We start from the raw sequence: 26,311 nt of genomic DNA, 5'->3' as shown, positions 1-26,311 counted from the left end.
GGACATGTCAAATTTTGGTGAAAATTTCAAGCAATTGCTATGAAAAAGCCTGGATGATTAGCATAATAGCAAGTCATCTAAGCTAGACACTCATTTTGGATGAATTTTTATTTTATTTTATTTTTAGAAGCAAACATGTTAAAAGCTGTAGGATGATCAAAGATGAGTGCGCGCGCGCGCCACGGCGCGTGACTCATCCCGTCACTCTTTTAAGTAATCTCTCTGCGATCCTCCTCGCCATCACTGTGTTTTATGCGTTCGCTACACCTGATGGACAGCCTATTTTTAGCATTTGCCGAGTAGATAAAAGGGAAAAAGAGCAGTGATGACTGTTTATAAGAGTGAGTCTCAGAGTTGTAGTAGTTCGTGTGGGACGTGACCAAGTTGCGAGCGAAAAGTACTGAGTTGATTTGACGTTGTTTATAAATTCAGGGTGTGGCGGTCATCATAAACGCCAGCAGCCTGGACGACATCGACCCGTCGGCCATCGGGCAGCGTCTCACCAACGGGACGACGGTGGCGGCCAGTCCCGTCCTGAGCCGTCTGAAAACCAGAGAGGAGGAGCACGGAGATGTGGTAATTTGTCATCCGCAGTCAATAACACTCCACTTGCGATTCGAAATGATGCTGATGTGTGTAGTTAGTTTATTTTTGCCATCTGTAACACTCCCGGCTAAGTTAACACATCCTCACCTTTTTGTTTCTGTTGTTTCCTCTCCCCGGGAGAAGGGTACAGTATACCAAAAGACCAATGCAGAGGTGGAGATGAAAAAAATCAATCGAGAAGAATTCTGGGAGCAGGCCAAGGTTGGTTGAGCAAACCGAAGGAAAAACAAAAAACAAAAAAAATCCAACCACATTGCTGCCAGCGAGATGCGAAAACTGGATTTTTTTCATTTATTTTTTGTTTTGCCCAGCGTGAGGAGGAGCTGAGGAAGGAGGAGGAGAGGAAGAAGCTAGCTGAGGAACGTCAGCGTTTCGAGGAGGAGCGAATGGAGCTGGAGAGGAAGGAGCAGGAGAACCGAGAGAGGAGGTACCGCGAGCGAGAGAGGCAGATCGAAGAGCACAGGTGAGTGACCACTAAACACAGACAGAGCTTTATTTGCAAAAAAAAAAACATTAAGAATAAGTTGATTGTGTGTTTCATGTTTTTAGGAAGAAGATACAGGAGGAGGAGGAGGCCAAAGACAGGTTGCAGAGTCAGACTACCTTAGTAAGTGAATCGGACTCACTGGCCGTTGTCATAACAACCAGACGCGAGTATGTGGCTGTAACACTTCATTTTTAAACAACATTAAAGGAATAAAATTAGTGAATAATATGCAGCATGGTGGATTAGTTGTTGTCAAGTCATCTTAGATAGGCAGGCGACCCTAATCAGGACAAGCACAATAGAAAATGAGACGATGGGAAGTTTCTACGAGTCAAAACAATCATTCAAGTTGGTATAATAGGCATGTGGCAACAACGTTGACGTCGAACCATCATGAAATGATGTAACTTTTCCATAAACACACGTTAGTTTCATGGAAGACGGAAAATTTTTCACAAGTGCGATTTTGAGTGGATACCTGATTGTTTACACGTGCCCTGTGATTGGATGGCGACCAGTCCAGGTGTACTTCTCCCACCCAAATTTAGCTCAGCTTCATCTCAACTGCAACTCTCATGAGGGAAAGTGGTATAGAAAGAAAATGGATAGAAGGAGGTCTGTTAGGTGAGAGTCGAACGAAGTTGGCATAACAACTGGACACCTGCGTATGTGGCCTTGTGAACCTCCAGGCTGGGAAAAACATCCAAATGAAGACAAGTAGTATGGAAATGGAAAATGAATGGCAGGTTTTGTGTGTCAAAAACATTCCTTCTTCAAGTTGGCATAACAATCGGACACCTGGGTTCACATGGGACAGTTTCACATCTATGTAACTATGAACCTCAAGTTTAAATATAATCAATATTATCCATAAAAGGAAACTAAATTGTGATTTTTCGCAGCCCGCAGAGCTGAGCATCGATGACCTCAGCCTGGACAAGAAAGAGTCTGAAGTGGAGGTATGCTGAAACAATCTATCCATCTGTCAAGATTTTTCTTTTTTTTTTAAATCCCATCGAGCATGCAATTAAAAACAACCTGTCCATCCCTCTTACATGTTCAGGAGGCGAAGGCCATCATCGCTCAGCGGTCCGGAAACCCCCGCGAGTTCTTCAAGCAGAAGGAACGAGCCATGACCATCAGCGTCGACACCTCGCCCATCACCATCCACAGGGCCGGTGAGTCACATGGTGCATTTTCCCACCAATTGGATCTGGGATGAACAATTCTAGCTACCTTTTGAGTCTTTTTGTAGCCTGAGTGAATGAGTGGTTAACACGTCCGCCTCCCAGTACTGAGGACTCGGGTTCGAGTCCAGGCTCCGGCCTTCCTGGGTGGAGTGTACATGTTCTCCCCGTGCCCGCGTGGGTCTTCTCCGGGTACTCCGGTCTCCTCCCACATTCCAAAGACATGCATGGCAGGTTAATTGGGCGCTCCAAATTGCCCCGAGGTGTGCTTGTGAGTGTGGACGGTTGTTTGTCTCTGTGTGCCCTGCGATTGGCTGGCAACCAGTTCAGGGTGTACCCCGCCTACTGCCCGAAGCTGGCTGGGATCCTTGACCCTTATGAGGAATAAGCGGTCAAGAAGATGGATGGATGTATAATAATAAAAATAATAATCATTAGTATTTATTATTATTATTATTAGTAGTAGTAGTAGTTGTAGTAGTACTGTTATTGTTATTGCTGCCATATAAACTTAGAATATAGGATTTCATTTTTACTATTTCATATTGTTTTTTAATAAGTTTTTTACATTATTATTTTAAAATAGGAAACCTATACATGTTTTTTAATGGAATTTTTCATTGTTTTATATTGTAATATTTGTTTGTTTGTTTTTTATTAATAATGGCATTCATGATGATGTTGTTGTTGTTATTATTATTTAATAATGTTTTTATACTGTTCATAATATATACTTTTGTATTGGATTATATATTTATTATAATTGTACTTTAAAATTAGACATTTTAATTTAATAGAAATATATTTATTGATAGGAATATATCTTTCTCTATTGATGGTTATGATGATGATTGTTTGTCATGTCTGTTACTGTGGTTGTCATTATTATTGTTGGTCATATTTTTTTTAATTTAAAATTTAATTTTTTTTTTATTTATTCTTATTTATTATGTATTATTAAATTATTTTAATATTATTTTAAATGTATTTTTAATTTTAAATTAAAATAAAAATTTTAAATGTGTTTTTTATATTTTATACTAATAATAATGGCAATTAAAATCATTCTTAGGATAAGTTATTAAATAGTTGAAATGCACATAACAACATGGATTGTATTTTCCCTCATGGGTGCAGCACTTCATCACCAAGCAAACAACCAAACAAACACGTTGCAATTTGTTTAACTCACAGCTTATGACAGCAACATTTCATTGGTGGAGGTAATAGGAAGTGGAAGACATGGCTCGACATTCAGTACGTTGTGCAGGATCTCCATGTGAAAAAAGAACCTGATCGCCCTTCAGAAAAGTGTTTCTATGACAACCGCACATCAGATTGTCATGTGGCCTTTTTTTTTGTGCTTTCCGCTTGCTAGAACATTTTTATATTTATTTTTTTCTGTTGACACAAAACAAAAGCTGAGTTTAATTTCTTGCATGCAATCTGCACTGGCGGCGTGTGCAAGCGCACTAACCACGTCTTCTTTTCTCTTTCTTTTCCCTCTTTACTTTATTTCTCTCAATTTAACCCAACCCCCCCCCCCCTTTTTTTTTGTTCTTAAACTTTCTTCACAACGTCCTGTTTTTTTGTTTTTTTCCCTTCCTTTTCTTATCATCTTTCTTCCTTGTTTGCATTGCTTGTTGTCTTGGTCGTCCGTGCGTGCGTGCGTGCGTGCATTTAATATATGTTGGGCCGTGTGCGTGGCTGCGTGTGGCATATCCCCCACCCGCCCCCGCCCCCTTCCACCAAACCTGCCCCCACCCCCGCCAGGCCGCTTGGACAGCCCCTTCTTGAAGCAGCAGCACAGTCCCAGCAGCCCCGCTTCGACTCCTCCGCCCGGGGTGGCGTCGCCCCTGCGCGCCGGCGCGGCGCACGCATGGACGCAGCGCGCCGCCGGTAGGTACACGCGTTATTAGCAGGACGGCGGGACGACAGACAAACTTCAGATTTGGATTTTGCCATGTGCAGATTTGATTCTGACTTGTTACAGCTGTGAAAATAAACGCAAAATAAACAAGGAGGAGGCGATCCAAAGTTTGAGCTTGGCCAAGTCGATCTCCAGACTTAAACCCTATTGAGTGTTTCACTTTCTTCTTGATGCAATTATATAATGAAAAAAAGAAAGAAGACATACACACATATACGCTATGCAGCTTTGCTTACCTGTGAGTGTGTCACTGACTGTGTGTTTGACTCTGGTGCGGTCGGGGTTCAAGTCGAGTCTTCTACCCAGCGTTTGATTTTGTTGCACCTTTCACGCTTGTCTGATGAAGCGTCGTCGTGTGCCGTTATGTCCCCTAGGGGACAACGACGAGCAAGCGAGCGGCGAGCGCAATGTGGCGGCCGTGTCGCCCATCCCCAAAATCGTCACCACGCCCATCAAGGACGACGCCGACGTGGCGCACGATGACGCCTTTGACTGGGGTGAGTTGAACTTTTCAGACATTTTCAGAACACATTTATTTCGGTTAAGTGCAAGACATTTAATGCAATTTGGATGCAGACTTGTTTTCTATTTTTCATTAACAATGTACTTTTTTTTCATTTTACATTATTATTATCATTATTATTATTAATATTATTATTATTATTATTGCTGTATTCATTCAAATAAAATAACAAGAGAAAATATTTAATTAAATGATTGGTAATAAATTTTTAAAACAAATACAGTAATAAAAATGATAGGTAATTAAATGTTTTTATATATATTGAACTACTGAATTAAATAATACAAACAATATTAGCCTATATGTATTATTCATTGATTATTATTGTAAATAATAATTACTCATTTGAAGTAATTACAATCGAATATAAAACAATTATATTTCTTATTAAAACTATTAATAATTATATAATAATTACTATCTTTTATAATTACAGTATATAATTATTGTAATTAATTCATTCTAATAAAATAATTACAGAAAATACAGAATTAGAAAATTATTGGTAACAAACTTTTGAAACAAATACAAATTAAATATATTTAAAGCAATTAAATATATTTTTTTTTTTTTATAAATAAAGACAATGTATAAGTATGAAAATGACTGGTCATACAAAATGATCTTTTGAATTACTCATTATTATTGTAAATAATAATTACATATTTTTAGTAATTACAATCAAATACAAAACAATTATATTTCTTTTTAAAACTATTAGTAATTATATTCTAATTATATTCCTATTTTTATAATAATTATTAGAATCAATTCATTCAAATAAAACAATAACTACAATAAAGATTTAATTAAAAAATGATTGGTAATAACAAATTTAAAACATATACAAATGATAGCTAATTAAATATATTTATATGTATTTATAAATAAAGACAATGTATAATTCTGAAAATGACAAAAAGGATCTTTTGAATTAAATAAGGCAAACTTTATGTCACGAAGCGAGGAGGTAGGACCCAGACGCAGGATAAGGTAGGCCACAGAGGCAACAGGTTTTATTGCCGGGCAGCAGCAGTCTCCTCTCACACTGAGAGGAGAAAGGGGGAATCAAAAAGGTGGAGAACAAAAAACGCTCCACTGGGGAGGAAAAAACAGGCAAAAGGTATCGGGGACAACAAAAGGCGCTCCGCTAGGGAGGAAAAAGGCTCAAGGCAAAAAGGGGTAACTCAAGGCGCTCCGCTGGGGAGGACAAGGCACAAAAACAAGACAAGGCACAAAAACAAGGCAAAACAACAAGGCGACAGGAACAAGGAACAAGGAACAAGGACTCGAGGACTGTGGGACGCTTCCATGCACTAACTATGTGTGTGACACTTCGGCACAGAGGGGAGGAATCAGGTGGCTTTTATGTCCGGGTTGATTGGGAACAGGTGGTGGTGATCATGGGCGTGGACCGGTAATCAGTGAGCTGCAGGAAGGGTAAGTGACCTGGGGTGAGAGGAGAGTTAGGGTTTTCAAAGTAAAACAGGAAACATGGATAACAAAAACAAAAGCATGGGCCGTCACGCCGGTGGCGGCGTGACACTTTATTAGCTTATATGTATTACTCATTGATTATTACTGTATATAATAAATGTTAAAAAAGAAGTACAACTGATTCTCACGCCCTTTTTAAGAAAACAAAGTATTAGATTTATTTTCTAAACTATGAGTAATTATATTATAATTATTATAATTAAATTATAATATTAATTGTTACAATTAAATATTTGAATTAAAAACATTACTAAATGAATAAATAATACTGAATTAATAGCAACTCTAAGTGTGCCGTATGGTTGCTACGGAAACCATCTGCACATGTAAACATATCATTTGTCCCCAAGAGCCAACAAAGCAGGAGCAGAAAGCTCCGGTCCAGGAGTCCAACACCTCCAAGCCCGTGCAGAGCGTGGCCCCCCAGGCCCGCGAGCCCGCCCCCTTCTCCACGTGGGACCCCGCCACGGACCACCTGGTAGACGTGTGGGACGCCGCCCCCGAGCCCTCCCGCGCACCTAACGACGACCTGCTGGACCTGATGGGCGACGACGGGCCTCCCGACGGCATCGACGCTGCCGGCGTTCGCTCGCAGCCGCTCCTCAGCTTCGACGACATGATGGACGGCGGCGGCCCGTGCTCGGCGGCCGACGACGACCCCACCAGCCTGGTGGACGTCAACGCCTCGGAGCAGATGACGCTCAGCTACCAGCATGCCTTGCAGCACGTCGCCGGCGACGATCACGCGCTCATGACCAACGGCGAGATGCTGATGAAGGAAGCGACTCAGGTATGGGTGACAAAAAATTGGGGGGAAAAAATCAAAATATGATGATAAAGTTGTAATTTTGCGGTGGAAAAAATTATACTATTGTGACGAAAAAAATTGAAGTGGTAATTTTGTGATTTTGGGCCCAAAAAAAGATTTATTTATTTTTTTCTAAGAATGCAATATTTACAACAATAAAAAAGTGCTAATATCGTGCGAATAATACTTGCAATATTACCAGGAAAAAAGATCATAGTTTTACACACACACACACACACACACACACAAAAAAGTCTTAAACGTGACAACAGTGAAGTTGTAATTTTTCCTAACCTTGTGACGAAAAAAGCTATGCTATTAAAAAAAAATGAAGACGTAACTACGAAAAAAATAGTTGCAATATTATGAGGAAAAACATTTAATTTTACAAGAAAAAAAAGTCATTTGCCAGAATAAAGTCGAATAATTATAATGAAATTGTAATTTTGCATATAATGTGACAAAAAAGTTGTAATAGTAAACTACAATAGTTGTGATTTTGTGAGAAAATTGTCACAATATTAATTAATAATTCTAATTATTATTAATGTATATTATATTATATTAATTAATTTATTCATATTAATTAATAATATATTCATATATATTAATTAATAATTAATATTGTGCCAAAAAAGTTGTAATAGTAACTACAATAGTTATTTTGTGAGAAAAAATATTTATGATACAAAAGTGTAACTATTTTGATGTATTTATTTGTAATTGCTAACGTCGCGTGGGGACAAAGTTGTAAGATTTAGAGAATGAAGTCGTAATTTTGTGGTCCAGGGTGTCCCCTGCTTGCTGTCCAAAGCCAGCTGAGATAGGCTCCAGCACCCCCTTGTGACCCTTGTGAGGAATAAGCGGTCAAGAAAATGGATGAAGTCATAATTTTGCGAAAATAGTAAAGAATAGTAAAAGTAGAAAAAAGTTATATTACAAGAACAAATATATAGTATAGTATAAAGAAAAATCATTGCAAGTTATTCCTTTATTGACAAAATATTTCCCAATGCCCATTAGCACCATCTATAGGACTGGAGTGGAACAGCAGTTAGCACATGATGTCTAACCTTAGCACAAGTCAACCCTCCTTAATATTTCATATTCCAATCATTAACATTCTGTATTCTTTCATCGCAGGCAAGTGAGGGCTACTTCAGCCAATCACAGGAGGAGGAATTCGGCCAATCAGAGGAGGGCTCGGCAAAACCTGCACCTGTCCTTTATAACAAGCCACCAGGTGAGCGTTTGGCAAAAATGTCGGCTTATTTTGTTGTTAATTAATAATGTCTTTCCTTTGGATTCTGATTGGCTAAAACAGCCTTACCATTTGAGGCCAGTGTAATAGTGCCCCCTGGTGGTTTGGGAATTTATTCCACTCTTTTTTTTTTCTTTTTTTTTTCTTTTATAAATGCGTTGCTTTTTTCAAGGTTATGATTGTCCAAAACAAACTGCCGCCTGTTGTGTTTTTATTTATTTATTTATTTATTAATTTTTTATAGAGATTGACATCACGTGCTGGGACGCCGACCCCGTGGCGGATGATGACGACGACTAGCCCACCACGCCCAACTGGCCGGCGGGCCAATCAGACGGCCAACAGGCGGAAAATGAGGAAGTGCGCTTCGTAAAAAGAAACACATTTTTCTACGAAAAAAAAACCATACAGGAAAAAAATGTAAAAATTCAAAGAAACAAACGGAAAAGTGAAAATGACTTTTTTTTTTTTTTTTTTGAGGAAAATAACGGTAACTGAACAAGCGGGGGTTTCACTATAAGATTTTTGTGTGTGTTTGTTTTTTTTTTTTTTTATTTATTTCCTTTTTTTTTCGCTATGCAGATGTATTAATAACCAGGATGTTCAGACTGCAATGGAAACCACTATCCATGCTACCCAGTTTAAAGTCCATGTACTAGTATGCTTTTTTCAAACCAGGAAGACAATGGCATTATGTTACTAGTAAAAAAAAAAAAATACAATAAAATAAAAAAAAATCCACTACTATTCCCACTTTCAACCTATCTGTGCAATTAATCATGTGCTGCACTAGTAAAGCTCCTAGACCTAAATAGTATGCATAGGCCAAGCACTAGTAGCCTACTGGATGCTACTAATTGGCAGCAAAATGCCCACTCATGTCCTACTAGTTTGCTAGTGTTCAGAAATATCATGCAGTAGTGGAAAAACATTACTAAAGTGCGCTGAATTGTCTTATTAAGAGTGTACTAGTACATGAACCTCTCAAGGAATTCAAGGATATATATATTTTTTCCTCTCTCACTAGTAGTTGAACAAGTTTGCCATACTAGTAGGACAACAACGTTACTAGTGGCGCACGACTGCATGACAGTTGACAACTGCCTGCTACTAGTCCAACTAGTGACATAATACTATTCTACTAGTTAGCTAGCATCTATCGCTCGATGATAGACGTTTGAGCATTTATTCGATATTGAATAAATCGTCTTCAGCTGCCTTTCTTCTCGTTTTTGTCCGAGTCGCTTAATCTTGTATTTAGCCGTCGCAGAGACTAAATATTTATTTATCGCATTGAAAGCAAAATATCTTTTTCATTGACGGTTTTTTGGTTTAATTTTTTTTTTGCGGTTGAATGCGAGATTAAGTGTCTCGACTTAGTTTTTGGTGCACTTTTCGCTTTGGCAAGCGTCTGACTCAATTCTGCATTTTTGCCCTTTTTTTTTTTTTTTTATGTATTTGCAGACGCAAAAAAAAAAAAAACATCCTGATGATGATACTGTAGATATTTTTCCAGGTTTTTAGAAGAGTTTTCCTTTCAAAAGCAATGAACATGTTGCACCGTCATGAAAAAAAAAAGTAGTTTGGACATGTTGGTTTGGTTTTATCACACCATTAAATGAAATATTTGAAATTTTGAGCTTTCTAAGCATTTGGTCCTCACAAGAAGATTCATACAAAGGAATATTAGCCACACTGGGGGGAAAAAATGTATTAGGAGAATAAAGTCAAATGAGTAAATGCCAAATCTAATTTTGCTTGCTAGAAAAAAAAATATTCCAAAAGGTAGCGTTGATATTATAATTTTTAAAAACCTTTGGCGATCCATTCTGGCCTTTTTACTAAAAAAAAAATAAAATAAATGTTTTAAAATAATTATTTTGCAACCAATGTTTTGAAAATGTCCACTGAGGTTGCGTAAAAGTTTGCTGAAATTGACATTCAGGACCCATTTTGAATATTGGCAACATTGTTCTAGTCTTTTTTTTTTTTTTTTTTTTTTTTTTTTCTGTATATTCCTTGTAGAAAATTTAAACTCCTAGGCAATAATAATATTGATATTAATAATACATGTGTATGTGCGTGCCGCATCATTTGGTCCATTGTGCTCATGTCAACATCGGTTCATAAGTATGCAACTTTTACTTTGATTTATTTTTTTCTTGGTTTTTAAATATTACAAAAGATTGGGTTGTAATGTTTATGGTAGTATAAGAGGGAAAAAGTCCTAAAATCATGGGGAGAAAGTTAGTACAAGGGGAAAAAAAAATGTAAACACATGAAAAGAGATGTGATGTTGTGGAGGGGAAAAATTTATTTGAAGAAAGTTGCCTTTATAAGAAGATTTAAAAAAAAAAAGTTGTAATATGATGAAAGCCAAATATAAGAATTATTCGTAAAGAGTAGGCAAAAGCTGTATGACAAAAAATGTTGAAATTTTTTTGAATATGGAAGAAAAAAGTGGTAACTTGCAATTTTTTCTAATACATTGAAAAAAAATTGCATTACAATTGCACAAAAAAAAAAAAAAAAAAAGTCTTAATTAATTTACTTATGTGTGGCAATTAGAAAAAACATTTTAGGACTTTTCCCCTCCAAATATACAAAAGAAAAACATAATTTTGACTTTGCAATTTTATGAAAAATGCTCAATTTATTTGGGTCTTTTGGGCAATTAGAAGAGTTTAAATATTGTCATCAAATTCAAATTTAAATTGAAACTGCTTCTGCTTTCCTCAGAAGATGCCTTTAATCACACACACGCACACGCAATCACACTTGTCACTTTTCTTTTCCTGCATTTGGAACGTTTGAAGCTGCTGGTAGTTTTCATGTTATCCACCACTAACGGACGGCTGTTTGACTGGTTCTGGTCTTAATATAATCTACTTAACATATAAGAAACATACAGTTAGACATCCTGTTTTCCATTTGTCACTCTCTGTTCAAGAAAATGTCCACTGATGCATTCAAATTAAAATTGTTTTCTAAAGGTGCAACCTGTCTGACTCTTTGTTTTGTATACTCTTGCTTGTGTTGGATATTCGGTCACAGGATCTTTATATGATACTGTTTAGCAGGGTGCATTTTGACAGTAAACGGATTTAAAACGAGAGGTGCTCGTAAAGCGAGTCACATTGAACTAACATCAGGTATGTTAGAGTTTGTGATTTACGACCGGCCACTGAAGTGCACATGAATGGACGTGATTGGCGCTTCGTGATCCAGAGTGGCTGCCATGTTGAACAGGGAGTCCCGCGATGGTCTGTTAATTAAAGGCCCGATTTTAAAATGGCACCTGACTTATATCATGTAACAAAACAATCTGCGACAAAATGTCTAAAGAAATAAAAGAGTTCTTGTGAATTTATTGGAGCCAAACACACTCAATCAAGATGGGTGTCAGCAACAAGATAAGGCGCTATCTATGTTCTCAACATAGAACAAGACTCCTCCAAGTAGCATGCGCCATGCAGGACAAACCATTAAGCATTTTGGCCAATGGCCATTACTTCGGTTTTACGCCATGAAAGTGCGCAATAACCGACCCAGATTCCTTCCCAGTTGGCCACAATGCACTTAACAGACGAAAGGGAGTTTGCAAACGCTGGCTTGCGGATCTTCAGAAACGACATTCGAGTAACATTAGCTATAGTACGAAGCTACAAGTGATGGGTTTAAAATGGAGCAAGATAAAGACAAAACATCATCAGAGTGGCGGCGCAGGATTCTGGAGCATAAAGTAAGTTATTTGAAAAACCTTTCGGGTGAATGAAACAAGTGAATATATGCAGAGATGGTAAATACTTCTTTACTTGAGAGTAGTTTTTTCAGTACTTTGTACTTTCCTGGGTATTTTTTTTTTAAAGACTTTTTAGTTTTAACCGTTACATTTAAACATGAGTATCCGAACTTTTTACGTGCTACGTTTTCAAAACAAGGTTTTAACTTTTGTTAAATGCATAAAAAACGATTAAAATACTTAACCTGGAAGAAAACGCAAAGTGTCTCTTGGCTCCGCCAATCATATGAAGCGTTTCACACGGTCCGTTACATCCCAGTTTGTGATTGGCTCTACGACATGCGATCACATGTGCAATTGGCTAGATTAGAATCTTTAAAATTGACATGGGAGGAAAGATCCGGTCAAAAATACTCATTACTTCTACTTGTCAAGTACATTTCAGAGCATGTACTTTTTTTTTTTTTTTTTTTACTTTTACGTGAGTAATTATTTGAGTGAGTATTTTTACATTTACCAAAGTTGTTTTTTAAATACAAGTACTTTTACTCAAGTAGAGAATGTCAGAACTGTTAACATTACTGAATATATGTCAGGTTTAGCGAACGTATGATGATAAAACCATGTAACATTAAAGATTCTTTACTTATTTAACCATTTTTGGCAGTCAAACATTAATATTTTCCTATAATAAATGATATATTTTCATTATTTTTCATGTACAATTAGTACCTTTAAAACACATTTTGCAACTTGCTGTCAACTGAAAATGACATCACAAGGGCTCAGGTAACCAATCACAGCTCAGCTTGTGAATGTCACATGACCAAACCTAGAAAACAGGTGAGCTGTGATTGGTTACCTGAGCCCTTGCGATGTCATTTTCAGTTGACAGCCAGTTGCAAAATGTTTTTTTAAAGGTACTAATTGTACTTGAAAAATAATGAAAGTATCAAATTAATTATAGACAAAATATTAACTTTTTATTGCTATAATGGGCTAAATAAGTGAAGTATCCTTTAAAAAAAAAAAAAATTCTATTTTTTTTTTATATGTTGGACTGAAGTTTTCTTTCAGGAAAAGTACAATAATAAAGCGATTCAAATTTATTTGGGACTCAGTCGTTGATGTGAACGAGAATCTCGAGTGCTGATGACGCCCTGAGTTCATGCATTGTTATTGTATATGTGCGTGCATACATATATAAACACCCCTAATATATATACATTGACGTGTTCGTATATAATGTCATCGCAATGGCCATCACAAAATGAGTACAAATGTGTTGGTGTGTGTCGCTGGTAATCGAGGCCGCCGAGCACGTTGCCAGGCAACACATCCTCTTATTGAAAAATTGGATTATTGTGTAATAAAACTAGCCCTTCGAGATGAAATGTGTTTGAACACATCATGTGCCGGTGAAGCAGCATGCGGCTCGACTCCAAGTCGATTTGAGTCGCTGAGGACGAGAGTGTGTGGAACTCCAATGTTGTCATTTCGGACTGCAGTGAAATTTGGGGCATTTATATTTTGGTCATATGGGTAATTCAGGGTACTTCCGGGTATTGTGTTGCCTTGAGATACAAGTCATAAACACGCTTGTAGCTCACTCATATTTCAAATTATCCCCCCCAAAAATGTAGATGTTTTTTCTATCTCAAAATCTGTCCATAGTTGTCATTTCCCGACGCTCATTTTGACATTTATTTTTAGTAGTACAATCCACTCCATCACCAGTGACTGAAGCACCCCCCACCAAGACCTGCTGGCGACCGCTCTTTTTTTTATAAAGGAATACCAGTCTCACAATTGGCCTCTTTCCCTACAAATGACTTTTATTCCCCCACGAATGGAAAGTCGATGATACAAAGGCTCGCAGAAGATGGAAGTAGCGCTTCAGTAACAGTATACGAGCGCTCCGAGTCCTCCAACGCGAAGAGAGAGGTCGCCTAGCGGGGAACGCGCAGTTCCCGGGCGCCATGGCAACGGCAGCTCGGCACAATAGAGATGCTGATGGGGATGAAATGGACTCCTCCTTTGAGCCAATTAGCGTCCTCTGTAACGCGAGAGTGCACACTAGCTAGGACGGGGGTTCTCAAACTGGGGCGCGGGGACCCGCTGAGGGTCCGAGAGCAGGTTGCAGGGTTGCCAACTTTTCGTTTTATTTTTGTTATTAGAGAATATAGCATCTGCATAATTTTCGGAATTAAAGGCCTTAAAATTTTAACTTTATGTGATTAATATAGTTTTTATTATGATGTTTGGAGTTTTGGTCGGGGCCTTAAAGGTGATCTTTCTGTTCTGATATAACATAATTTATGGCATAACATGCTGAAACTTTACCGTTACATCCTTTCAATTAGTTTTATCGGCTGTTTTTTTTCCTTTATTACTGAAAATTGAAATTTATTTGTAATTTTTTATGTGATTGAAATGACATTGATAGTTAATCAAATAAAGTAAATCATGAAGGCCACAATAATAACATAAAAATAAAGTTGTGTTTTGGGAATTGACTCATTATGACTTTCTTTTCTCTAAACTTTTATTTTCATATAAATCTTAGACTATCTTGAAAAATATTTTTTTCATAGGACAATAAACATCTTATTCAGACAAAATATGACTTTTTCACTTTTTATCTAAAAAAAAAAATGTATTTTTAAAAATCTGAATTTAATCCCGTAATATTACGTTACATTTTTGGGTGCAGCCAACCTCATCATATGTTTGTTAATTAATTAATTAAAATACATGAATTGGATTGGAAGAAAACTATTTTCTCTCGCCAAAGCCATGTCCCATATGAAAATAATACTTTGCTGCCACCTTGTGGCAACCTTTCGCCATTACAAACCTTAATTATGGATTTTCACTATTCACAGCAGCCCCTAGATTCTCCCTGAACCTAAAAAGTTTGCGAACCCCAATCCTAGACGGCGGTGCTCCGCCCCAAGAGGGGGAACGCGGAGGCGGGGCCACAACTGTGCTCCAGTCCTCTCGTCCCGTGGGCCCGAATCCCCCCGGAGAACCCGACGCGAAGACCCCGCTCCCACCCTCCGCCGCGTCCAGTCCTGGCGTGGCGGCGGGGCATTGTTGCCGTGGCGACGCTGGGCGGCACCGGCTCGTACGGGTTGAACGGCTTCAGGTCCACGTTGGCGAGGAGGTGGCCCAGCGAGTCCCAACGTTGCGACGAAGGCAAGCGGATGAGCGAGGAGTAACCCCGCTCGGGGAACACGGACGACGGCGGGGGCTTGCGCGTCTCCGCGCTCGGGTCTTGCTGCTGGGCCCGGAGGGGCGTGGCCCGAAGCGAGGCTGGTTTCAAGGTGCCGACGCCCCCTCGCGGTTCAACCAGGACTTCGGCGTATGGCGGCGGAGGGTCCTCCATTAGCACCGCCTCCTCGTAGCAAGGCGGGTTCTCGAGTAGATCCGCTTCTGGAACAGACAATCGAGCGTTAATTTGAGTGAAGACACTTCTCTGTTTATCATGAGGAGCTTTATTAGCTGACGGGGCGCTTTTGGGTTTTCGAAATCCTGCAGAGTCATGATTCCGTTACCCGGATCAGCAATTTCCATTAGCCGCCCCATTAGCAGCATTCCCACGTGTTGTCATTTACCCTGAAGAACTCCGTCGAATGTCTTCGCACTCAGCAGAAGAGACCAACAACACAACACGTTATAGGAATCAGCAGTTCGCGCCCACACGATAGTTGAGCATCACGGCATGTCGTTTGTTGCCGGCATCTTATTTATATCCGGCCTTGGCGTTTGAAAGGCAGGCAGGCATCTGTTTTGTTGAACTGTTGCCATGGATGCGCTGGATAGGCGTCGTATTTATGGATGCGCGTGCGCCTCCGCTCGCTCCGCCATGGCAAAATAATGCGCGAGAGCTGTGGTTGTATGCTATCCTCTTTCGAAGAAGCAGCTTGCAATTGAAGCTGTCTCACTGGGAATAACGAGTAATTGTGAAGGACTTTGGGTTTTGCTCATGAAAACGAGAGAGCGAGAGAGACATATTCCTATGGGTGAAAAACAAACAATTGTTAAAATCACAATTGTTTGTTTTTCTCCTGTAGACAATTGGTTTTACATACAACTCGTAAACTACATCTAATTTTCAAACTTTTTTTTTTTTTTTTTTTTTTACATTTTAATTGTAACGAGTGCAACCACCATTAAATGTAGATAGCTGTGTACAAATAGAAAAAAAAATACAAAAAAAAACAATTGTGAAGCTTTTTACCAATTACATTAGGGATGTAAAGCAATTGTGATTCTTCATAGTTGGACTTTTCCCATGACGACTAAATTAACAATAGCGTTGACGTGTAGCTAACCAGCATGAAAATCAGAGTTATCCATTGGTGATAAACAAGCAATTGTGTAAATATCATATTTGAATTTTGAATTTGCGGATTTGGGTTTTGCCGACATGGTAAATCTTCATTTCTTCTAGTTTGAGTCGATGGCCAACGTGATAACCGGAGGCTATCTCCAGGTGAAAAACAAGCAATTGTGATTCTTCCGATTTGGTTTTGGCTTGTGAAGATTTGTGCATTTCTCCCAGGCTGAAACCGAGACAGCAGTCAGCATTTGTGAATATCCTCCTCACACTTGGGTTTTGCCAGAGTAGACAACGTTTACAGTAGCTTGTCAGATGCGTATAATTGAAAACAACTCGCAAAAGGTCAGCCAAAAATGCGTCCTGAATGGAGTCGTTAAAAAGTCCTCTTGGCTCGGGTTCAGCTGCTTCTTCCCTTTTAGCCTCGTGCTGCCTGGATACTGAGAAGCCTCTTCATCAGACTCTCTCCGACGCCACTGTTGACACCTTGCTTTTTTTTTGGATTGCTTTTCTTATTTACTGACAGCACTGACTGCAGATGATGCTCTTTTTCTTTTTTTAAAACATCCTTCTTATTTCTCTATTTCTTCCCAATTGTAAGGTGCATGCATCCCATAACGGCACTAATCAAGGAAAGAAAGTGGATACTAAAGATGTATTGGAAAGGAACAGAAGAAAGGAAAGAAGGCAAAAAAATGTCTAAGAAAAGGAAGGAAAGATGCATAACAAAACGCACGTCTGATGGAGGACAGAAGGACAGAAAGAGATTTAAGCGGAGCAGGGAAGGATGTCAGGATGGATGAATTTTCTAATTTAGGTTTTAGCTTTCAAGCATACATTTATCCTAGTAAGAGGTCTAAAATTGGAGCGCTATCAGGTGAAAAACATACAATTGTGAAGCTACAGATTTGAGCTGTTTCCTGTGAAAAGTGCATTTATAATATCTAAAGGGATAAAAAAAAAAAAAAGCATGGAAACCAGAGCATTGTTTACAGGTGTAAAATATACAATTGTGAAGCTTCAGAGTTGGAGTTTTACCTGGTAAAATTACATTTAAATGAGCTTCAGGTGTAGCCAGCATGACAACCAAAAAGCCATCTACAGGTGAAAAACGTACAATTGTGAAGCTTCAGAGTTGGCGTTTTACCTGGTAAAACTACATTTAAATGAACTAGATATGTAAACAGCATGAAAACCTGTAAAGCTAGCTACAGGTGAAAAAGATGCAATTGTGAAGTTTCAAATTTGGGATTTTTCCTTTGCAAAGTGCATTTATACTAGCTAGAGGTGTAACCCGCAAGGAAACCAGATCATTGTCTAAAGTTGATAAACGTACAATTGTGAAGCTTCAGAGTTGGTGTTTTACGTGGTAAAATACGTTTAAATGAGCTTCAGGTGTAGCCAGCATGACAACCTGAAAGCCATCTACAGGTGAAAAACATGCAATTGTGAAGTTTCAAATTTGGGATTTTTCCTTTGCAAAGTGCATTTTTACTAGCTAGAGGTGTAATCTGCAAGGAAGCCAGATCATTGTCTAAAGGTGAAAAACATACAATTGTGAAGCTTCAGATTGACTTTTGCCAATAGCTCATAATTTTGTTTTCACATGAAGTGAACTGACGACACTATGTTAGCATTTAGCACACATGAACTTGACGTGACCCAATTCAATCCATTCCACTTACCCGGCATGCTAACCCAGTTCGCTTCTGGCAAGGGATGAGAAACCTGAAGCGGAACAGGCGGCGGCGAGAAGGGCGGTGGCGAGAAGGGCGGCGGGTCCCGCGGCATCTGCTGCTGGGGCGGCGCCGGCATCGAAATCGGCATCGGCGCCGGGGACGCTTGCGCGAAGTCCGGGACGGGGGGACTTCCCACCGTCTCCGTCTCGGCCGTCCGGAGACTGCGCTCCCTCAGGCGAGCCTCGCCGCGCTGCTTGAGGCGACGCTGCAGGACGCTGCAGAAACAGCACAGCATGACCACCAGGGCCCACACCAACCAGAAGCCGGCGAAACAGGCCAGGAAGGTGGACGTGCCCTGGGACATCACCATGGCGGGGACGGGCGGGGAGGGCGGGGAGGCGGGGCTCGGCCACTGGAGGATGCGGCGTGTTAAATGACATCCATGAATGGCCAACGAAGTCGAGGAACTCCTCAAACGCGGCCACAAAAAAAAACCCTCCACAGGCTTGACGCTCACGTCTCGTCTTTTATGTGACACTCAGCACCCAGTGGACACCCATTCATCGTCTTTACAGTCGAATGGATGCGAGGCAGTGAAGGAATCTATTCGTCAGGCATTCATCCACTTGATGGTGCCTTCAAGACTGCGGGATGACCCGAGTCGCCCGGGGTGCCAAATTGTTCCGCCTCAGACCCCGGCGGGACGCTTTGACCTCGTGCGGAACTACAAAAAGACACACAGAAGATGCAAGTAGAATAGAAAAAACGACAACTTCGGACATGTAAATCAGATGTTGTTGCGGGTGACAAACAAGCAATTGTGAAGCTTCACATTTGAGATTTTGCCTGTAAACAATAAAGTTATACTAGTTAGACATGTACCAACAGGACAAAAATAAATGTTGCCCACTGGTGAAAAACAAGCAATTGTGAATATTCTGATTTGGTTGTTCCCCATGATGGGTACGTTTTAGACCAGAGAGCTCGCAGCATAAAAAAAAAGAAAAGAAAAAAAGTTGTCTTTAGGTAAAGCTTCAGATTTGGTTTGTGCCTGTGACAACTTCATTAATCAGTGGTGCAAACTATGAGATAATATTTGTGAAAATCTTCAAAACCAGGGGTCTTCACAATTGATTCTTTTTCACCTGTAGCCAATTCCTGTTTTCATGTTGGTTTCACATGCGACTAGTATACCGGACATCTCGTTTTCACAGGAAGAACTTCAAATGTGAAATTTCACAATTGCTTGTTTTTCACCTGCAGGCAACTTTCCAGGATTATTAGAAACAAAAGCACTTGGCGACACAGTATCGTTTAGGCGAGAAGAAGCTGTTTGTTTGCAAATTTGTTTCCAAGGCAACACAATATCAAAACAGAAGCAATTTTGTTTGTTTTGTTTTGTTTTTACACTTATCGAACATGACATTTTATTTCCTGGATCGTCTGCAACGACGATCCGATCGTAAACGCAGCCTGGTCGCTTGTTGTACAGACTACAGTCTAAAATAAACACAAACAAAAAAGGCAGTCAAGACCAGAAAGTCCCGCAGCTTTAAATGGCCAACCACCAACTTTTTACTCAAACTGTCCTATGGCAGCTTAATGTCTCTCTAATGGGGTCAAGTCACAATCAATAGTCTTAATGCACTTGTTTTCCTTTTTTCTTTTATATAGCCGTGAAATAATGGGCCAAAAACAGACATGTTGTGAAGGAACGTGAGTACAAAGCCAAAGTGCTTATGGAAGTGTGTTGACTTGAAGTAGATGATGCAAGTGTATACCTAATGAAGAGTCTGAGATTATATTTAATTGATTGCACTCAAATAAGACAAAAATGTCACATAGTGGTGCCCGTTTGCATCCCGTTACACTGGAAAGTAAAACCAACAGACATTCCGGTTTAACAAAACCACACATTGATTTACATTTTATATTTTACATTAGAAATTCGACCCATTATTTAAATTTCCATAAGATTAAAATACGTCGATGCAAGGCAAATTCTAGTTGCTTTTAACTAACACAAAATTTCTGAAATAGAACTGTGGGGGGGGGGGGGGGGGGGGAGTAATTAAATGGTAGCAATTAACGGTTCAACATTTGGCAGGTAACAATTAGCTACATCATGTCAGTCAAAACTCAAATGCCGATAGAATACACGAATGTTGTTATTCGACGTCAACAAAACTAAAGCCATTGAAGTTTAAAGGTTCAAGAAGTGCTCGGGCAATTTCACATTTTTTCGATTCACATCAGAATTACATCATATGAATCACAACACCAAAAGGCCCCAATTATGCCGTAAAACGATGTAATTCTTACGAGACAAAAAAGGGATAAATATATAAAACAGTATCGTTTCAAGGTTCATCAAATTAACTATAAAACTCAACTTTTGCAATTCACATTACAAAAAAATACAGTACGATAAAATCCCACAGGAATAAAACATGCCAATGAGAAATACATTTTGTTTATTTTCAATCGTCTTGATTCTTATGAGACAACAACATGAGGGAAATGAACGAAACCAGCATTTCATGGTGACTCGGTGAACTCACGTTTTTTTTTGTTTTTTTACATTAACATTGGAAATATAGCACGTCATCCAACACTGCCACAAGACTCACAAACGCCGATGAAAAACACATTTGGGTTATTTTTCATCGGCGTGAGTCTTAAAAAAACAACAACAATTCGGGGTAATGAATGAAACAGGAGCGTATAAATGATAAATTCACCTTTTCCCATTAAATGCATCACGTCAACCAAAACTGAGAGAAAAATACGCCGATGCAAGACGCGTTTGTGTTATTTTCAATCGGCATGATTCTTATGAAACAACAAGATGTAAACAATACATGAAATGGCAGTATTTTGATAATTGGCAGGTAAACGCACCTTTCTTTCGTGGAACGTTCTCCTCGGTACTATCAGCGAGCCATCCCGTGTTGTTCTGCGCTCGTCAAGATTGAAAACGAGTCCCAACATCATCCCCCCCCGGCTCACAGACGTGCTCACCCTCTCCACTCCTCCTGCCCCTCCTCCGGCGAGGACCTCCTTCCTCCCCCCTACTCTTCCCTGCTTCGTGACGCCGTCTTTCCCGACGTATACGACGGGAATACTGATGGAGCTGATGGGGGGGTTTTCCAGGGACGCACTATTTGGCAAGCGCCAGACACAGTTGGGGGTTTATGAGCCCCTCACACCCCCCAACCCAGCGGTATAGGGTTGCTATTTTTGTGACGGTTAACACAGATGGACACTTACGTTTACTTGCCGTGGTTGGTGCTTCTATTTTGGTTAGCAACAGTCGGAAATGTTTTGATCCATTGGTCGCCTGCGGGTGAAAAACGAGCCATTGTGAATGTGGCGCTTTTTTGCCCAGTTGAAGTTCATCAAGAGTCAATTGTTGTGTCCAGAAGTTGTGAATAGTGGCATGTCATGAGCAAGTTGACGTCATATTTCCTGCCATCAACAGTTGACACCCTTCAAGTGAGGCACACACACATCACCCAGCAAAATATTTCAGGGTCACAACCTCCCTCAAACAAATTGAAGTTCTTCCACTTGGGCAGTCAAACACTCATTGTGTTCTAAAAAAGAAAAACTGTCCACGTAATGGACATAAAAAAAGTAGTAACATCGTGTATTCTTTTTTTTTTTTTTAATTATTATTATTTAATCTCAAAATAGAGTCACTGTTGAAGCGCCGTGACGCTGCTAACACTGCTAGCGCTCGCCCACGCCATCTTGTGACCGATGCGTGCATATTGCTCACACTTTGCTGCGACTGCTCATACTGAACCTCACGCCACTTAGTCATCTACTTTTGAGTCATGGATCTCATTGTATTTTTTTCTAACACGTTTGATGCCAGGAAGTGTCTTTCATTCAATTCAAATGTCAAATATGCGAGCGTCTATGGCGCTAGAATGGGGGAAGATCCAGAGCCACTTTCAAGTAGGGATGTAACGATATCCAAATATCACGATACGATATTATCACAATATGAAGCTCACGATACGATAATTATCACGATATTGTGGGGGCGTTGATGATATTTAAAAAAGATCACAATATTGTAAAAAAGAGAGCTCATACTAAAAAAAGCACAATATTTTGCTTTTGTACATAACAGCAATGCATATAAACCACCTAAAATCACTAATAACAACAGTGAGGCTCTTACTTGCTAATGCAAGCACACATTGATCGCTTCACAAGCAAATTAGGTTCCCCTTCATCTGACAATTAGCATAGATTTTAAACATAGAAGGCCAAAAGATCCCTAATGAAAATTAAATTGTGCTAATAAACTACCCACTAGAGGGTGCTAGAACTGCACAAATGGAAATCAATGTGACTTTTTTTTAACAGATGTGTTCCTTTTAAATATTGTGAACATGACAACGACGGTATTGTGCCAGTTTTGATATCACGATATTGCCCTTATCGTGACATCCCTACTTTCAAGTGATGTTGTCGGACTACTACACTGTCTAAAATCAAGATCATGCAGAGAAACACTCGCATATCATGATCAAGAGTTGTAGCCCTAAATTGTTGCTTGTAGCAATTTTATGAAGCTTTATAATCACCACAGCAGGTATGCTAATTTCTGCTAGCCTCTCTTTGGCATTTCGCATTATATGTTAGCATTAAGCTAATGGACTTTCATTAATTGCTACTATTTATGGAGTTAAATATGGTGCAAAAGTAACTCGTAAAAAACATTTTTACCTGTTGAAAAACGTCTAAATTTGTATCTGGAAAAGATGTGATTTGTACCTGTAAAAAAAAATGTACGTAAAAAATTGTACCCGGAAAATATAAAATGTGTACTTAAAAAAGAAAAAAATTGTTCTTAAAAAAAGTGTAAAAAGAAAACAAAAACATGTGTATGTAAAAAAAAAATATATATAAATAAATAAAAACATTTACAGTATATGTTAGCATTAAGCTAATGGACTTTCATGAATTGCTACTATTTATGGAATTAAATATGGTGCAAAAGTAACTCATAAAAAACATTTTTACCTGTTGAAAAACGTCTAAATTTGTATCTGGAAAAGATGTGATTTGTACCTGTAAAAAAAATGTACGTAAAAAATTGTACCTGTAAAAAAAAAATAATAATTGTACCCGTAAAATAGAAAATGTGTACTTAAAAAAAGAAAAAAATTGTTCTTAAAAAAAAGTGTAAAAAGAAAACAAAAACATTTGTATGTTTAAAAAAAAAACATTTATACATAAAAAACAATTTGTAAGTAAAAAAAATTGTATGTATAAAAAAAATGTACCTGTAGGAAGAAGTGTAAATTTGTATCGTTAAAAATCACGATTTGTACCTGTACAATCGCCACTAGGAGTCACAAGTGTTTTTTTCTGATGCTGTCCAGTCACGTAACCTTTGCACCAAATTTTGCGCTACATTCTACAGGTACTTTTTTTTTTTTTTTTAGTACACGTTTTTTTTCTATTTTGCGGGTATATGTACATTTTTTTCTATGTAATTTTTTTTTCCCAGTACAATTTTTATTTTTATTTTTATTTTTAAGGTACAAGTCACGCCTTTTACAGACACAAAATGATACGTTTTTCTACAGGTACAATTTTTTGTAAATTTTTTTTACGAGTAACTTTTGCACCATATTTAACTCCATAACTCTTTGGTGTTTGAAAATATGTGTAACTGGGGGCTAACTTTATGCCACAATCAAATCAAGGAGGAGTAATTGATTAACTTTTGACTGAACTAGAGCCATTCCATGGCTTATGTTCATTACCGAAGCCGCCACCACTTAAGTCCCCCAATCCCCTTCCTACACTCGGTCGATCTGCCGTCACGACGGAACACGACGTCGGGGGATGTTGAACGAAATCAAAACACATGCAGGCCTTTTACTGTACTTGTGCATCTACTCGTCACGTCGTCCTTTCATCGAGATGCCTCCGTTACTTTGAGTTGCCATGGCAACAACAGGGGGAGATGAAAGAGAGGATGATGATGACACCAACACATTTGTTAGAGGATCTTTCAGGCATGAGAATACATTAAGTATCATCTTCAAAATGCTCATATATATATATATATATAATATTAGTGCTGTCAAAAAAATAGTGCTGTAATTAGTCACGATTAGTCACATTTTTACTACTATCTTTTTGCTACTATTCTAAATTAAAAATTTAAATAAAAAAAGTGGCAGAAAGAGCAGTAGTTGGAGGTTCATCAAAGTTTAAAGTTTTTTAAAATATATTAAAAAGAAATTAAGAAACACAGGTATGCATTTAAAGTTAATGTGTCAAAATATACAAGAACTTTCTCCTGTTGTTGGTATTGTTGAGCTTTTCTTTCAAAATGACAAAGCGTGCAAAACCCCACTGAGGCCTGAAAGCGTCGTGCTTCATTTGCACACTTGAGCCTCCCGCGGTGTAATTGCCGTTCATTTCAGCGTCCGCGTGTGCGTTTGCGCCGCCGTGATGAGGCCCAGCAGGGCGACTGAAAATGATCCGCCACTGTCAACGTCTGTACGTCATTCAATTCATTTGTATGTAGCATTTTGGATATCTGTATTATAATTTTGGATATCTGAATATAAAATTCCAGATATCCGGACCGTCATTTCGATTAGCATTTTGGATATTCTTCGCTTCATTGTATATATGTCCATTTTGGATATACAAAACTATCTCTCATTACGGATATCCATAATGAAATTGTTTCGGATATTGTAATCATCAGCATTTCAGATGCCCGTAGGATATCCACATTTAGCATTTTGGATATCCGTAATGCTGCGCAATTAGATATGTCCTACCGACCAAAAAATAAAATAAAAATAAAGACAAAACAAAACAAACAAACAAAAACGTCTCAAGGACCGATGCATGGCCCACATTGAACAGGAAGTCAGCCATTTTGGTTTGAAGCAGCCATTTTGGGTATATGAAGATTGAATGCTCCAAAATGAATGCAATTGACTGATTAAAAAAATAAATAAAAACAAAACACACACACAACAGAGACAGGAGATATTTCATTGGAAAAGCTTAAACTCAAAGACCAAGTATGGAAAGTCATGACAACCTTGTTGACCAGCTTATGGCCTATGTGTACTGCACCTAGTAGACAATGAAGGGGCACTAGTATGCCTGTCAGTCAAAACAGGACTTGACGTGAAACTGGTCCGTGGCGCAAAAAAGGTTGGGGACCACTGTTGCCTACATATGCTGGATAACTATTAAATGATGTCATTGATTAATCGACTCAACTTTCGCAATGATGTTTCAGCACATTAGTCGGATAACTTTGGCATACGAAGAGAACTACTATAGGTTACTAGTGAGGCAAGGAAGCTACCAGTACAGGCACGTGGCTACTAGTTTGGCCTAGTAGTGGTTTACTAGTGCAGCACAATAGTTTCCTAGTAAGATTAAATAGTATCATAGTAGGCCAAAACTGGGGGGGGGGGGGAGTTACTTGTAAAATGCTGTTGTTCAACTAGTATTCCAAAGTTGTTCAACTATGTGAGAACAGAGTGTAGTAGTACATGGAGTTTAAGCTGCTCTTCACAAAGGACAGAGTTTGAATAACGTGGTTCATTTGAGGAGGAGACCATCGTAAATCTTGTCACTGTTTTTTCTCAGCGTCTTTGTGACATGGTCGCACAATTAGCAGAGATCGACTGTGCTCATTCTTATATTCAAAACACTGATGCCCTCTAATGGCTGCTGTACGTACAACCAGTGGAGGAAGTAATAACGCGAGATGGCCACACTGAAAAGCCAACAAAAACGTTATGAAGATGGATTAAATTATTTTCAATGAACCACAACAACAATTTTTTCCCCCCTCTTCTTCATTGTGGTCCTCGTACTCCTCCTTAATCAAGCTGTACAACTAACCAAAATAAACATCGGTGAAAGTACATATATATATATATTTTTGTGTACATGTTCGTTCTCCCTTGTCCTAAAACAAAACAAAACAAATACAAAACGTTTTCACTCAAAATACAGTGAACCGCAGCTACACCCCCCACCCCCCTTTCATTCATTTCATCCATTTCAGGCAGCACTAAGCTCTACTGCATGTAGATGTGTTTAAGTAGCAGTTCTTCGAAGGTTTAATCCCTGCTCATGTCCATGAGCTCGCTATGGCCTTTCGAATTGTACGTTAGCATTAAGCTAGCTGATGTCATTATATTACTGTATACAATTTGATTGAACATTTTGCTGTTTGA

At 38.8% G+C, this 26,311-nt stretch overlaps 2 protein-coding genes across 9 annotated transcripts in view; one reads left to right on the top strand and one right to left on the bottom strand.

The window, feature by feature from the left end:
• dbn1 (drebrin 1) overlaps window positions 1-11,298 on the top strand; it is a 49,556-nt gene extending 38,258 nt beyond the window's left edge. Inside the window, exons 5-15 of one of the 6 annotated variants that reach the window (XM_077505893.1) lie at window positions 433-576; window positions 727-807; window positions 918-1,069; window positions 1,156-1,213; window positions 1,996-2,054; window positions 2,153-2,271; window positions 4,054-4,179; window positions 4,585-4,707; window positions 6,581-7,020; window positions 8,182-8,281; window positions 8,544-11,298. In XM_077505893.1, coding sequence (XP_077362019.1) covers window positions 433-576; window positions 727-807; window positions 918-1,069; window positions 1,156-1,213; window positions 1,996-2,054; window positions 2,153-2,271; window positions 4,054-4,179; window positions 4,585-4,707; window positions 6,581-7,020; window positions 8,182-8,281; window positions 8,544-8,599 — 1,458 coding nt within the window. In that variant the 3' untranslated portion in view covers window positions 8,600-11,298. The remainder of the gene's footprint in view (window positions 1-432; window positions 577-726; window positions 808-917; window positions 1,070-1,155; window positions 1,214-1,995; window positions 2,055-2,152; window positions 2,272-4,053; window positions 4,180-4,584; window positions 4,708-6,580; window positions 7,021-8,181; window positions 8,282-8,543) is intronic. The other 5 variants (XM_077505896.1, XM_077505895.1, XM_077505897.1 and 2 more) reach the window with 5 other exon arrangements.
• A 1,736-nt stretch (window positions 11,299-13,034) lies between these two features.
• On the bottom strand, window positions 13,035-21,104 carry prr7 (proline rich 7 (synaptic)). Of its 3 annotated transcripts, none has more exons than XM_077505901.1 (3): window positions 20,964-21,104; window positions 18,069-18,786; window positions 13,035-15,476 (listed from the first exon to the last, which is right to left on the bottom strand). In XM_077505901.1, the coding sequence occupies exons 2-3, from the start codon at window positions 18,430-18,432 to the stop codon at window positions 14,974-14,976; spliced, it is 867 nt and encodes a 288-aa protein (XP_077362027.1). In that variant the 5' UTR covers window positions 18,433-18,786; window positions 20,964-21,104; the 3' UTR covers window positions 13,035-14,973. The 3 variants fall into 3 exon arrangements, with proteins under 3 accessions (XP_077362027.1, XP_077362029.1, XP_077362028.1); XM_077505903.1 differs by having other exon boundaries at window positions 13,035-15,473; XM_077505902.1 differs by having other exon boundaries at window positions 18,069-19,562; window positions 20,964-21,046.
• Between the last annotated feature and the right edge of the window lie 5,207 nt (window positions 21,105-26,311).

The sequence above is a fragment of the Festucalex cinctus genome, chromosome 18 (genome assembly GCF_051991245.1).
Source record: "Festucalex cinctus isolate MCC-2025b chromosome 18, RoL_Fcin_1.0, whole genome shotgun sequence".
NCBI lineage: Eukaryota > Metazoa > Chordata > Actinopteri > Syngnathiformes > Syngnathidae > Festucalex > Festucalex cinctus.
The sequence above is the reverse complement of the archived record's forward strand: the minus strand, read 5'-3'. Positions and strand labels throughout refer to the sequence as shown.